Source organism: Lagopus muta, chromosome 6, assembly GCF_023343835.1.
Source record: "Lagopus muta isolate bLagMut1 chromosome 6, bLagMut1 primary, whole genome shotgun sequence".
NCBI lineage: Eukaryota > Metazoa > Chordata > Aves > Galliformes > Phasianidae > Lagopus > Lagopus muta.
Genome location: NC_064438.1, coordinates 24521684 through 24536790, shown reverse-complemented (window position 1 = coordinate 24536790; position 15107 = coordinate 24521684). Strand labels below are relative to the sequence as shown.

Genomic DNA, 15107 nt, shown 5'->3' with positions numbered 1-15107 from the left:
ACTGTAGCTCCAAACCAGAAGAAGTAACTAAGAAAGGGAAGACAACACTTCTGTGCTTTGCTCTTATCGCTCCATCTTGGTAGCCACTAAAAAGGCAGTATCCATTGTCTCTGCATTTCACTGGATCCTAAAACTTGCCCCTCTCCACAAGTTTCACTTTGTCAGGTGCCTGGAGTGTACATCCTTAATTCTTAATCACGCTGCAAAACAAGCTGGACTGTTGTTTAAGAGATGCTGTCACTCGTTCCCTAAGCGTCAACTACTGTGAACACAACATGTACTGCTGCCAATCCTTCTCCTCTTTCTTCTGGGCATAGCAGATTTCTACTCTGATTTAGCAGACAGTTCACTTAAGATTCTTCGCCTATTTTAAAAGGATTGTCTCACTCCCATAAATTGCATATTCCATTTATTACAGTAACCAAGCACCTGAGTTGGCACCCAAAGGATTACTATAACAGTTTCTACCTTTCTGTATTGTTACTTGAGGCCTTCAACAGATTCTGTATGTATTTGTTATGCTTAGATAACTTATTTGAGGTTTTCTCCTAAATCATACAGAAGACATGGAAAATGGAAAAAGAAAAGAAAGTGAGAAGCTGAAGAACAAGGTGAATAGCATCACACAGATGTCAGAATGGGGAAAAGTCAGTCCTGGGCAGACAGTCAACACTTCTCCACAGGGAAGATCAATATCACCGAAGACTCATTCAAGCTTTAGAAATTGGCTTTTCTATTGGTATTCAGCCATTCACACTTGGAGAAGGGAATTTTACACTTCATAGGGTTTTAATGAATCACTGCATAGGCAAAGATTAAATGAACTGGCAGAGAGTGAATCGTGTAACTTTCTCTCCATGTTTTTTCAGGCCATTGCAGAGAAACTTTGCCCCAAGTCACCACCGAAAGCATCTTGATGGGGGTCACGTTTAGTCTACGGGTCAGTTTCCAGAACCCACGTACAACTGGGCACCAATGGGACACAGACTCCTTAGTCTGCCCAAGGCAAATATCAAACCAATCGTCTGGACTGAATCCCAAGGCTCCCGAACTGTTACCAAGCTCCTCCAACACACACAGCACGACCATATTATCCCTCCCCTTGCCTCCTACAAACGCATTTAGGTTAGAAAACACGTTCTCTTTCACGTCTCACCTGATCCCCATCTTACAGTCCATCACACATGGCCCTTCAAAATCTGTAAGCAAGTCATCCAGCTGAATGTAGGTCTCTCCATCTCTCTCCACCACACCATGGAAGCAAGGGACGCAGGATCGTAGTGGATCTTTCATCAGTCGCTCAAAACATTCCTTTTCATTCTCTGAGAAGCGCTTAAGAATCTTACCACTATCAGCTGCCTTGAAACTCCCTGAAAAGAAAACCAAAGATATGCTGAAAAGCCTGGCCTGCAAAGGGGAAAGCACCTTCCCCCCACTACTCCAGCCTCACCTACCTCAGCAGCATGATACCACAAAGATTTTCCCCAAATGAGAAAAGATAACATGCCTCTCATAAAAATAAAACGCCCAGGGCAAACACAGCTGTTGGCAGTGAAAATCCATTTGGATACATTCCCACACTGGAATTTATAGCTTTAAGGAATGCAGCTGCTCCAGCTCATTTTTTTTATCCACACCAAACTCTTTGTGAGTATATTAAACATTACTATACTTACTAAAATGTACAAGAAGAAACCACAAGCCATGCTTCCTTTGCTCTGAAGGGTTCTTTTAAAGCTGCATAAGACTGTCAGCGTTGGCTTTGGCCTTAATCCTCACGTACGGTGTACCTGCTGAGTGTGTACATCCCAAGGCAGCGCAGTCCATCAGCAATCACAAAGCCAAGCACTGCCCTTTCCACACGCACAGTCTGTGACTGCACATGCAGGCACACCCAGGTACTGTGCCTGCCCTGGGGAGCCCTGCTAATCTGCAGGTACAGCCTGCAGCACAATTGTTTTCACAGCCACGGGCCTGAACGGTATCCAGTACAAATGAAAGAGTGTGCATAGGCCAAGATAAGCAGTCATTACTCTCCAGCTGTGGAATTTGCAGCCTGCCAATAACATCTGAGAAAAATACACGTTTCATTCACAGGTACACTTTATTTAATCTTCACAACAGAAAATAGGCCCTAAAGTAGGAGCTTCGTTAAACCCGTGCCTAGCACTGTACTTCTATTGCAGCGGGATCTTTCAGCCATTGCAAACTGTTTCCTTGCTGACAAATTCTGGAGCTGGTACTGGCTCATTACAAGGGCTAGGCTGACAATGGCACAAGTTATAGTTCAGAAAAAACTTGTCATATCATAGAAGAACAGCTGCAAAAATGATGGACTAAACGCAACCACAGAAAACTATCAAAAGCAAACAGAAATGGTATCTCTCCTAATTATCTCTGGTAACCTCTCCGCCCTCTTCTTCATCCTACACAAGCACTCAGAAGGGTTACAATTACACACACGTTCAGTGCAACACTCCGCACAGATCAAGCCAACACCAGACACACTGTGATAGAAACTACAGTAAGACAGGGTCATCTTGGCACTGGGTGATACAGGTCAGTACAGCACTACACAAATGCAGCTACTCCATTTCTAGGACTAAATAAATCTCTCCGCGCAGCTTTGAAGTGCACTACATTAACGCATTAACACACAAAGAGCTGGTTTGAGTGCTGCATTAAAGCACGATGCAGCGTAGGAGCCTGCCCACGTGTGTACTAATAAACCCTACGCTTGCACATAGGGAACAAGGGCTGCATAAGAATTAAATGAAGCGTAAGAGAAGCAAACCTGATGACTTCTCCTTATTGGTGTTCTTTTCTGTTTGGGTTTTTTTTTTTCTTGTTGCTGTTTGTTTGTTTTAAGCTTATTGATGAAAGTAATCCTATATCAGGAGCACACTGACTAACTTCTACTGACACAGAAATAGCTGATTGAGTTGCTATGTGCATTGCATGCATATAATGAATACCAACAATCCTCACTATGCAAACACCTGGCCACCAAATCAACTGTCACCATATTTGCTTTCCTCTCAAGGGCTTATGTTCATGCCAAGAGTTTGGGGTTGGTACCAGAAAACCTGTCCTTGTCAAGGCTTGGGTGCACAAAGGCAAGGACAGTAATGCTTCCAGCTAAGGAAGTAACACTGGCGACTCGGTCAGTGGAAATGATCCCACACCACATTTCAGAGACAGAAACATCGAAGATACTCATCTCACCTGTATGCCCAGCCAGCTGCACCCACGAGTAGCGTTTCTTGAAGGGGCTAATCACTGGTAAATTAACCATGGTTTTAATTGTATGCCATGCTTTTTTCTGGAACACAAAGAAAAGAAATATTAAGTTGGGCAAAATCTGAAATCCTGACATATCATAAACCTATCATATAGCTTCAAGCACATTGAATTGCTCCTTCCTGATCTGCAAGCACTCAGAGGTAGAAGCATAAAGCAAACACTGCAGTCATCTCTGGAAAAACACACTCGTAAAACAACAGACATACATAGTCAAATACAATGTTCTACCATCCACAAGAAAGATGTCTGTAAAAAATAAAGAGTCATGCTGCACACCACAGGCCTGTTCAGAGCCACACCTGGCCCTCTCTCTCTGAATGAGTCATGCAGAGAGCAGACGCTGAAACTACACTTACGCATATTTAAGTTTCCATGAGACACGAATGTGAGCTTTTTGCCACTGTCAGCAATATTTCCTTTCCCAGAGGCTTTCAGTATCACGTCACGGCTAACAGCTTTCACCAAGTCAACAAGGGAGTCTCATCATATTAGGTGCATAGAACACACACCATTAATCGGGCTCATAGTTCACTCAGTGCCCCTGCAGCACTCATTAGCAGTGTGCTGTACAACTTATTCCAGGTCACAGATTTTCCCACTCGCTCCTCTCTTTCCCAATCTCGTTACTTTTTAACAAAGCTGGTCACTGCTCTGGCCACCTTGGCTGTCCCCCAGGGCAGCTGTCTGGATATGGCTCCAGGCAGGCAGGGAAACAGAGCAGCTGCTCACAAACAGCAGCTGAGTGCTCCATCACAGAGGTGGAAAGGTGGAAGGATAAAAATAAAAAAAAAAATAGAGTGAAATAGAGTCTCATGATTTGGGACTTAAAACCCTGGCAAGTTAGAACCACAGCCCACTAGCAAGCACATTACATGCTGAGGAATCCTAAAGAGCACCGCAAACAAGGAAGGCAAGGCTCATTTCTTCCATCATTAGGACATGGCACCACGCTGGAGAAAAAAAAAACCGGAGCTTGTAACAGCATGTAGTGGCTATGCACAACAGAATAGAAGTGCAAAGCACAAAGAAAAATTGCAAGTAACAAAACATGGGCAAAGCGTAGCTCTCCAGATCACACTTTCACCTGGCTGCCCTTCCCAGATTTGTTCAGTTATAGCAGTATTGGTCATTGTGTGGGGGCAAAATTGGGTGGCTGCCTTACCACGTGCGAGGAGGATGTATGAAGTCACAGATGCAAGTGGTATTTCTTTTTGGGATTTCTTTTTCCTCAGGGAAGTTTTAAGCTTTGCTGCAACTTGAACTGACAAAATATAATCTGCATAAAGGAGCGCTTATTCTGAAATAAGATTACTTTCCTATTTGACTTATCTTGGTTTTGAAAGCAGCTCGAGCTGAAGTCACTCTTGGTTTGATCCAAGTTTCCCATGCAGCAGTAATACTTTTGTAAACATACTGTGCTAGCAAGAGGAAGCACTCATAGAAAGTTGTGGATGTTAAAGAATCACGAAGGCTCAGATGCACTTGCTGAAACTCCACAGACATCGCTAGCTCCATCTAAGTTACAGTTTAATAAATCCCTACTGTAGGTTTATACACCCCTGCGGTATCATACTCTATATTAATTTGCCTTAAATCATTCCAGATTGCTACTGCACACTGCTAGCACAGGGCTAACTGCAGTGTAGTGAGAATGAAAGGCACAGCGACTGTAAGTGGTCCAAGCCTCCTTCTGGAGGAAGGAGCAATAACATTCTCCTTGAATGTTATTCAAGCAGAAGAGATTAAAAATGATTTCTGTGTAGCCTATTTAGCAGATAGCAGAAGTCCTGTTTTCCTCAGTTCTGCTGCAGACAAACAGGACCCAAAGTTATTCACAGAACAACTGGAAGTAAACATCATTTTGAGTTGAAGTAATCCCTGTGGATGTAACTCCTGCCTAAAGTGGAGTTTTTGAAGAGTCCAAGCCAGTTTTCAGGTTTGTATTGCTGGCCCCCCCCTCCCCCCCAACCAGAATTCAGCAGGGTTCTGAATCCCTTCTATAAAGATCCTATGCTCATCATGATGTCCCACTCCTAACACAGTGTATCATGTCTCCCAATGATGTGTCATACTGCTATATCCAGAAGTGATGAGAAGCACAGGTTTCCAAGGAATACATGTCAGCTGTCAATGCAACACCACACTCTAGTGGCTTTCCCACCTCCTCCCTCCCACCCAGCCCTCAAAAGCTGCAGCTTTTATTTGTGCTGTGGGTGTGAAGGAGAGACAATGGGCCAAATTCAACTTCAGCTCCAAGGGAAATGTGACTGCTTAGGTTACAGCTGCCTGGGATGAAGATGCTTAAGGTACTCACGCAATAAGTGCTGACAATTTTTTATTTTATTCTTTATTATATATCTACTCACAACCCTTTTTCCCCTAAAAAAAAGGAAAGCAGGAGACTGGAGCTAGGTGGGAAAAGATCACTTTCAGCCCCATACCAGTGGGGCATGCTGTCCCGAGCAGCGGTAGGCAAAAGTACATTTGCTGAACTGCAACTTTCAGTCTCCAACCCCACTCAACTGAGGATGCAAACAGGGCTGCAGGCTGTTGGAGCAGTGGCGTGAGTGGGAAGATGAAAACTTTGTGTGCCTGCTGTAGGAGGAATCTTTCTCACATCTATTTCTAAAGCAAGATCTTCCTCTTTGTTAGTGATGGTATCTGTTTTTCAAATCACTGCCTCATGCTGCAATAGGACTAGGACTAATGCTATTGCCCATGTGTATTCACAGCCCTTATCTCCTTCAGCCCCCTTTCTTCTACATTTCTGCTCAGTTTTCCTTGATCTTCTACTTTGGCTGGATTTCTCTAGGCCTCATTTTTTCTAGATTCCCATTCAGTGTTCTATGCTACTTATGTATGTACAGAGAAAATTTAGATCTACGTATGAGGATTGTCTGAATGCCTCAAGATCAATGTACTTAAGGGTTTTCCAATTAAAAATAAAGCATTCCAAAAGGCAAAGGTGCAAAATGTTAACATTCTTAGATTCAGCATATAAGTTACTCAGTGTGAACTGTAACTAACACATCCATACATGCGTGCGTACACACACACACACACACACACACACAAAAAGATGCTGTAATGAAAGATGTGGGATGCTGAAGAGGACAACAGATAGTATTCTGCTTAAGAGCATGTGACAGGCTGTGCCACTAGAACAGCAGCTAGGTAGCAATAGAGCAAAAATGCTGTGGAAGATAATGGAAGAACCAATCCCTGTAACAGAGCCACAAGGCATTCAAATATTGTGCCGTGGTGCCTGACATTAATCTGTGCAACAGCACTGGACTGCGCTTTTGAATCACTGAATTTGAAGCACAGCACTGAAGCATATATATATATATGAAGTATATATATATATACACTGAAGCGTATATATATATATATATATGCACACACACATACACACACACACAGGGAAGATGAAGTTCTCCAGACTATTCAACCCTAGGCAGAGTTCACTGTTGCCATCTCACCTATCCCATTAAGAATTAAAGATTAACAGCAACTTGGAGCCATTGATTCCTGGGAGTACAGCTTCCCCCAGAGGTCTGTTGTCATTATCAGAGCACAGTTTCATACATTATTACTACGCAGAAGCACAGCCATCACAATCCTGCCTCAAGACACCAGTAGGATACGGCTTAGCAAAACCCACTACACTTACTGGGAGCAGGCTCATATACTGAGGGGTTTTGGATCAGGTCTGAGTGCCCAAAGACCTAATCTGCTCTCCTGAAATCCTCCCACTATTTCAGGAGAACAACTATAACACTGCATTATACACACACACACACACACAATAATATAATAATATATAACATATTCAGCTCACTGAATAGGTTAAGTGGAATCCACTGAGAGTATTCCTTTATCTGTTTAGGGTTGGGTTTTTTGTTCTTTTCTGAAGCTGTTTTAAGGGCTGTATAGAACAACTCAAGCCTCTCACTGAAATACCAAATATCCCAGGGACAGATCTATTCTGACCCGAGGGTACAGGTGACAGAGACTTGAATCTGTTTGATGGAAAAATAAAATCTCTCTCTTAAAAGAGAAAACAAAAACAAATGGCTAAGTTCTGCCAACAGCTACCACACTTGTAACTACCCTGAGGCAAGCACTGACAAGCAGGTAGTGTGAGCAGGAATTTGCAGAACAGGGTCCTAATTGAAACAAATAAAATTTATAAATACCAACTACATCTAAACTAATAGGGATGGGAGGGCAGGGGGAAAGGAAGATTTAAAAACAAAAACAAAAACCATCATCTCTAATAATCCTAGCTCGTTATTTGAAACTACAGTGAGTTAAAGAGCAGAAGTAAACTGAAATAGTAAATTTAATAGAGTCCCTACGTTCATTTTTCTATCATCAGCAAGGCAAAGTAGTAGTTTCTTGCTTGATCTGGTAGATTTTCATGGAAATTCTGCTATACAGTAGTTAACAACAACCTCTGCAACCTTTTTCCAGGACAATTTCAGTAGTTTCTTTACCTAAGATCCTGCTGCCTTTTTTCTTTGCTCTAGTACAAAGCCTACGCAAGCCTACAAAGAGCTATTATGACAGCAAGAAACAAAAGGATAGTGAGAAATTTCATTATAATTTTTCTTAAGAGGCTATAAAGACAGAGTACTTAATCGTCAGTTATCATCATCTACCATTCTCTTAAAGTCTTTGCACCATTTAAGCTAAATTCTGCAGCTCTGGGACATGGGGGCTGAAATGTGATCTGTATTGCAGATGCCACTGCCTACTCAGTGTTTCACCAACACCCAGATGGAACAAGGATCATCCACAGGGACTTCGAAAGAATATAAGAAAATATAATCATCAGAAGGTTGCTACACATTTCAAAATAATTCTCTAAGATCCATGCATCCAAATCACAAAAGCACTAAGCAATACGTTGCCTGGCAGTCCCAGCCAACTCAGTGCAAACCAGCAAGCTTGACAAGCACGTGAGGTAATGGATGGGTGCCAGTCTCTTAAAGTACAGAGTAACCATAACAGCGGTGACTGGAAAAGCAACACCTGAGAATGCATCAGCTGAAACCACCTTTCAGATAGTGGGCCTTAGGCCGAAAGAAGTGCTGCTAAGCCGGGAGTCAGTTCTGACTTCCCGTGTACCGTACTATTCATTCCCAGCGGCTCACCTTTCCTCCATGATTTTCCCTTCCATTACTTCTTCCTTTCTGGGTCACACGGTAGGACCCCATTACTCGGAGTCACATAATAGATCGTCACAAAGTCAATACGGCTACACAGAACTCTCAGAAGTATCTGTGTGAACAAGTGGTAGACTAGTCCTGCAAAAAGCTCCTGTTACAGACCTGTTCCCTCTGAGCTCAGTGTGTTTCAGTGATTGTTTCGCTTACATAAGCATATATATCTACTCACAAACTTAGGGTCCTGAGGTTTTTAAAACCAAGTTAATAATCTACATAATCCTTTACTGTTCCACTCCCCTTAGTTTATAAAAACTGCAGTTTGCTCAAAAACTAGTTTTGTTTGCTTAATTCTTCATGCTGTTGCACCCAACTATTTCATTCAATTTGGAAAATAAAATTAATATATTGTTTTGTTTTCAGTACTGTTTGCAGTGGCTTTCACCTGATACATTGGAGCAACTTGTATACAAAGAGCTTGAAATAGATCCAATGCTACTAGCCATATTATTGCAATAAACTAAGGCTATAACCTAAAAAATGCTTTGTTTTCATCTGTCTCACTGCAGCACTACCTGCTTCTTTATGAAATCATTCTGAGTGGACAACAATCAAGATAATTACTAGTCTAGTTAATTACCCTTTACTTAGACATGCTTCCTGTGAGAATGCAATCAATAACTACAGTTCTATAATAACAATCTAAAAAGGATTACACTTCAACAATGAATCACAATATTCTACCAAGACAAGTCATCATCAGCATAATCCCCCACAAACCAACGAGGTTGCCCAAGGTGCACAATCACAGCTGTCAGCACCAAAGACTGAGGGACTTCTCTGCTTCAAGAATGTGATGCTCCGGGACAGCCAGCCATATAGTTTCATTTCATGGAGTGGTCTGAGGATTTGAATGATAACTTATCCAGAAAAATGTAAGTCATGAAAGCTACTGAGCAACAGGAGATCATTACAGCTGCACAGCTTGTCTCCTGAGGGATCCTGGTTTTGATTTCTTTCAGTTCAAGGCTTGGTATAGTTGTATTTGCAGACCTGAAAAGGCAGGCAGCTGATTCAGTCAGATTCAGATCCTGAAGCAATCAATGCTTTCATGCCTAATGTAAGCAGCTAATGTAATGTAATGTAAGCTATCCTTGTTTTTTTTTTGTTCATTAAATACTATATACAGACATGCACACTTGAAAATATCTGAGGCATTTAGCAAAAGCTTTTCTCACCAGAATTTCATTACCACTTGTTATCATCCAGACCATAAAACCTCCTAGGCTTGGGATTAGGCAGTATTTGAAGAAAAAGATTAAAAGACCTAACAAGGCATCATACCGCAGCAGACAAGTCGAGGAATATCTGTAATTTTTCCTTATTTGTTGTTCAGTACCCACACAAATTCTGTGCAGGGATTTAAGGTGCAAGATTCGCCCATAACTGAAAAAAACAAAAAAACAAAAAAAAAACAAGTCCCCAAACAATAAACCTGGTTCTACCATATGTGACACTTGGTTTATATGTTCAGCAACTAGTTTCTGTGCTTTTGCCCCTCATTAAAGGCTTCTGGAATCCTCAATCTAAGGAGATTCTTGCTGCCAAGTCTACTACCCACGTGTCTGAATCAGACATGAATCACGAATCAAGACAAAGATCTCAATGGGTGGGAGGTGAAAGAGCAAGCCAGCAAGAAGAATGCTTCTCAAGCAAGTCCAGACAGGAAGGTATAAGCACACACACACAATCCATTAAAACTAAGTTTGAGTGCACCACTTGATTTAGCACCCAAAAGCATAACGGGGTCATGCTTTTACAGCAGATGACTTAGCCCCGCACACCATGGTTCACCTTTTCTTGTCACTGTGCTATGACCAGGTTTCTGACACACACAATAAACACTACTCTGCACAGCACTCCCAGATGCAAATATTCATCACCACACAGATGGGTATCTAGGTCTGAAAACAAAATGTTGCTCAGTGGTAATGCGCACCACAGCTTGCTCAACTCAAGAGTCCAGAGTGCTGAGTGCCTGCTTGAAAATGTCCATGTCGTGTGCTGATAAGCGACAGCGTCATCCATTCTTCAGACTGTCAGAGGCACCATGCAAACCAACATCAAATGACAATTTGTCCAAATCACTGCAGTTGGTCTTCCATCAGGGCAGCTGTGCTACTTCAAATGCTGTCAACTGCCATTTCAGGAACGTAATCTAGGATGCTGTTACACTGCTTAAGGAAATTAGAGAGCAATCTCCATACACCAAACTCCTCGGGAACCTTGACCACCCTCATACCCACTTAGTCAGCACAGCCCACAAGGAACTAACACGTGCTCTTTCTCACACAGCAGAGCTTCCTGCAGCATCCAAGTGCCAACTGGAGCTGGGAGACCAGTGATCAACAGCAAGGGAGAACACACGCTCCTCAAAAACGGCAGTTTGCATGCTACGTAAGCGACTTCCCGATTAGCACTTCCAGACAGGCTGCCAGGCAAAGTGTGACTACACCTTCATCTCTGCTTCTTTCACCATCCAGCCTCCAGAGCTCTGAAAAGCAACGCTCAGCCTGTACGCAGCCCTCGACTCTTCCGGTTTTGCACTCAACCATGGGTAATGGCCACAGCTGCTTAAAGCAGCACTTGGCAGGTGTATCCTCCAACTGCAAGGTTTTCATTTCCTGTTTGTACCACAGGCAAGATGGGCTGAGCTAATTCTTCAGAGTCATGAGAAACACTTAATGCAATAAGCAGAAACAAAGCTGCAAGACTGAAGCCTCAGGTTCCTGCATTTTCTCCTCTGTCATGCCTCGCCATGCCTTATGCAGTGAGATGCATATATTCTTTGGCTTGCTACCCTCGGTAAATTTGTATGATATCTGTAATCTCTGGACTAAAAGAAAAAGCGAAAGCAAGAGGAATTGTTGGACAGAATCAGAGCACTACACGGAGCGCAAAACTACACACAACCCACTTCACAGCTGGATTCTGCTTCTAAATCCAAGAGATGCCCTCTCCAAATCAGAAAGCGGTGCAACACAGTGAAAGCATTGCTTGCCAGTCTGTAAACAGCACCAAGAGCCACAGTCAGCTGACTATTCCATAGCAATTGCATTTTGCTTCTGTTCATTAACTAAGATATCTACTGTCTGTGTGTCACTCCCAGGCCAAAAGCCAAAGGAATTAGATGGGTTTTGTTTACTTTATCACAGGCACTTTGTAGAAGCCTATTTTTAAAGGGGCAATCTCATTAACTGAAATAATAAAAGGTAAACATTTGCTGTTCTGAGGGATGAGATTGCCATGGCCATTATGCCATGGCCATTATCTCCACCTCCACAGTTTGCGCTTTGCTCTGGAAGTTCTCCAATAGGACAGAGTTCTGCTACCTCTCCCTGCTGGGCCAAACTGAATGAGAGATGTTCTGTCAGAACACCAGTCTTGCTGGAAACTGAAACATTGTTCAAGAAGTACACGGAAATTTCCTCACTATTGGAAAGCTGATTTGCTTTCAGAGCGCAGACACTAGAAATTTATCTAAGCTGTCCATCATCGAGAATAATTTCATGGTAAATCAAATATCACTTTGGCAGATGGTGTGGCAGAAGGAAAGAAATCTTTCTTAACCTCCACAACAACTGCAGTTTAATTCCTCAGAAGCTTTCTATGCCAGTTAGGCAACTTGAGAATTCTTTGACCATCCTCCATTAATCCTCTGCTAGTCGTGGGTCACTGATTGACATCAGTCATGAGACGAGGACATCTAGAAAAACCACACTCCTTGGATTAAAAAAAAAAAAAAAAAAAAAAAAGAGCTTAACATCCTATTAGAGTGGTAGCATAATTATCTGTTCCCAAATATTCATCCTGTTTGGAATATTTTAAACCCTAACGCATCCACACATCTTCATACACAGACCAAGACATCCAGCTTAAAACATATGCACAATTTGTCAAGGCATAGAAAATTCTCATTTGTGAGCTGTGCCTCAACTGAACCTCAAATCCAAGGTTCGACAAGTGCATGTCAGGTATGGTTTCTGTATAACATCAAGACAGACTGCGTTCAGGCAAGAAGCCAGGAAATAACTTCAAGAAGCTAATCTGCCCCAATTGAGCTCCAGGCACTTGGGAAGGAAGCTGAGCACACATTTCATCCCATTTGCTATGGTGATGCAGGCTAACTTAGAAACACAGCTCTAGCCTGCAAGTCCAGCCTATGTTCACCACCAGTTTATCACCTCAAGAATTCACTATCCATGGAAGTTTGAACAAAGAGAAAAGATGGAAATCCTTTATTAAAATTTCTCATTCACCCTACACACATTGGCCACAATTTTGCAGTTGGCCTGATAGTAATGATTTGCCTTCTAATAACTGGTCAAAGACTTCTTCCTTCTTTACCCTAACAGCTCGGTTTAGTGAAATACATCCTGTGATGTTATCATGCTACTGTATGTCCTCACATGTGGGCCACAAAAGCTGTACCCCATACAACTCTGAGATTCTGCCTTATGGGAATGAGTGATCTATATGGGTCCTAACACTCTAGTTATGGAAGACAATTGCACCATAATTCATTTTTCCCTATAGGAAACAGAGAGCACAAGGACAGCCAGTTGTTATCCACGTCTACTGGAATGAACACAAACAAATGGCTTTAATTTCCAACAAAAATAAGACATTCCAGTGAGATACCAGAAAAGAGCCTTCCAGGGGCATCAGCAAAAACAACCTTCAACAAGGGAAACTCAAATTGCCTTGACATATCTGCAAACCACAGTCTAGTTTAGTCATGGAGGACCAAGATAGAACTGGGTTGATCCAGCGTCATTGAGCTGCAATACTTTTAAAGGAATTCTAGTCACAGGCACCAAAAAAGTTAACTATCAATGGTGAAGAGATACTTAAGTCCTGCAGAACACCAAATAAAGATAACCTGACCCTTCTCTGCGCTTCACTTCCATGTCCTAAAAAAATTCTGATGCATTTGTTACAGAAACCTACACACACCAAGATTCATCTGCAAATCAAGGCTTGCAAAACTATATGCATGCTCACATACAGTTGTGCTAGCTATGGAGCATCATGGCTTAGTGGGCAGTGCTGGTGGCAGGTGAATGATAGAACTGGATGATCTTCGAGGTCTTTTCCAACCTTAATGATTCATTGTGTATACACAGAAAGGCATTTTTGAGAGACATTTATTTTTCCAAGTGTGTTTAAATACAACTTCTTGCTTTCCCACCACAGTAATTCATCTTACAGCATCCTGAAGTGTCAGACACTCATTTGCAAGAGATAAAACTGCCATCTCACTACGGCATCTTAGTGCAGAGAAGTGCCCTTTGTCTGCTGCAGCTCCGACAACTATAATAGCTATATTTCAGAACACTGCTGAATGATGTAAGTAATTAATGCTTGTAAACTGTATTATAGGCACTCAACTAAGGCACGCGAGAGTCAAGTAAGAAGCCGAACAGCGTTAAGCGAAAAGCGTTGTCAGAGCCTAAAAACACGTCATGTTAAAACAGATCAGATGTACTGGTAGCAGTTTGCCATCTGCTCTTCTAATCACAAGACAAAGTCCAGTACTCTTCCCTCTCCTCCTTTGCTGCCTCTGAACTCACACTTCCATTTTCCTCTAAAGAATCATGAACAGTTGCTGCTTCTCCTATCATACACTCCACTGTTCAAACAGGCCCACCCCTTGGAATGGAATGCAAGTGTCAACATGGGATAGGACACTGTTACTCAGTGGGGTGTGGCATTTACCTAGGGGAAAACTACATCCTCCAGCGACCGCTCCAGTAACTGAGCTCTATTGCAGTAACTGTGGGATTATTCCAAACCACTGCATTGAAATAAGTTTTTGAATAAACAAAAAAAAAAAAACAAACCACCACCACATTCCGATTTGTGTTTGTGTGAAAACACAAGTAAGACCAGCGCGTTAGGAAAGATAGAGCCCACAAATAGGAGGTGAGAACAATGCAGAATTTGGCGAAGGTGGGGAGCAAGAGGTCCTTCTGGGTCACTAGATAGTTGTTAGCTTTTGGAGCAAACCTAAGACCAGCAAAATTCTTACTGCCTCCAATCAGCACTGGAAATATGTAAGGAATCTGGGGAAGAGGATGACTTCACCTTGAGCAAAACTACAGGATCAAAACAATTCCTGTTAACAGAAGAGCACAAGGCAAGTTGAAGTCCTCCTCCGTATCAGTAGCAGATAGTCCCAGTAGACAAGGGATTATTTAAAATTTTAATTTCCATAGCACAGAATTAAGAAAAGGAGTTGAATTCAGACCTTACATAAGCAGCAGTGACTCAAGACTGAAAGAAGGCATCCAAGTACTGAAGATTTGTGGGTGTCTGAACAATAGTCAGCGTTGCACACAGTATGCTTCCTCTGCCCTGAAGGTAAACAAATGCATTCACAATCAAGATCCTGGAGAGCCCACCTTCTTTAGAAGCACAGACGTCAACTGCCAGTTCTTAAGGAGCTAACAACAAAATAAACAGCGTAGTTTATATATAGACCATTTATCTACCCAAACTTCAAGAGGCACAAAAACCCAACCCATAAACCTTAAGAATTCCATACTATTGGTTCCTAGAAACAGAATTGCA

At 42.3% G+C, this 15107-nt stretch overlaps 1 protein-coding gene across 2 annotated transcripts in view; it reads right to left on the bottom strand.

The window, feature by feature from the left end:
- ITPKA (inositol-trisphosphate 3-kinase A) overlaps nt 1–15107 on the bottom strand; it is a 38182-nt gene that overhangs the window by 12357 nt on the left and 10718 nt on the right. For both annotated transcript variants that reach the window (XR_007377973.1, XM_048949990.1), the window contains exons 2-3: nt 3226–3322; nt 1157–1370 (exon numbers count right to left, since the gene is read on the bottom strand). Coding sequence is in view for 1 of the 2 variants with exons in the window: in XM_048949990.1 (XP_048805947.1) it covers nt 1157–1370; nt 3226–3322 (311 nt within the window). In the remaining variant the exon portion in view is untranslated. The remainder of the gene's footprint in view (nt 1–1156; nt 1371–3225; nt 3323–15107) is intronic.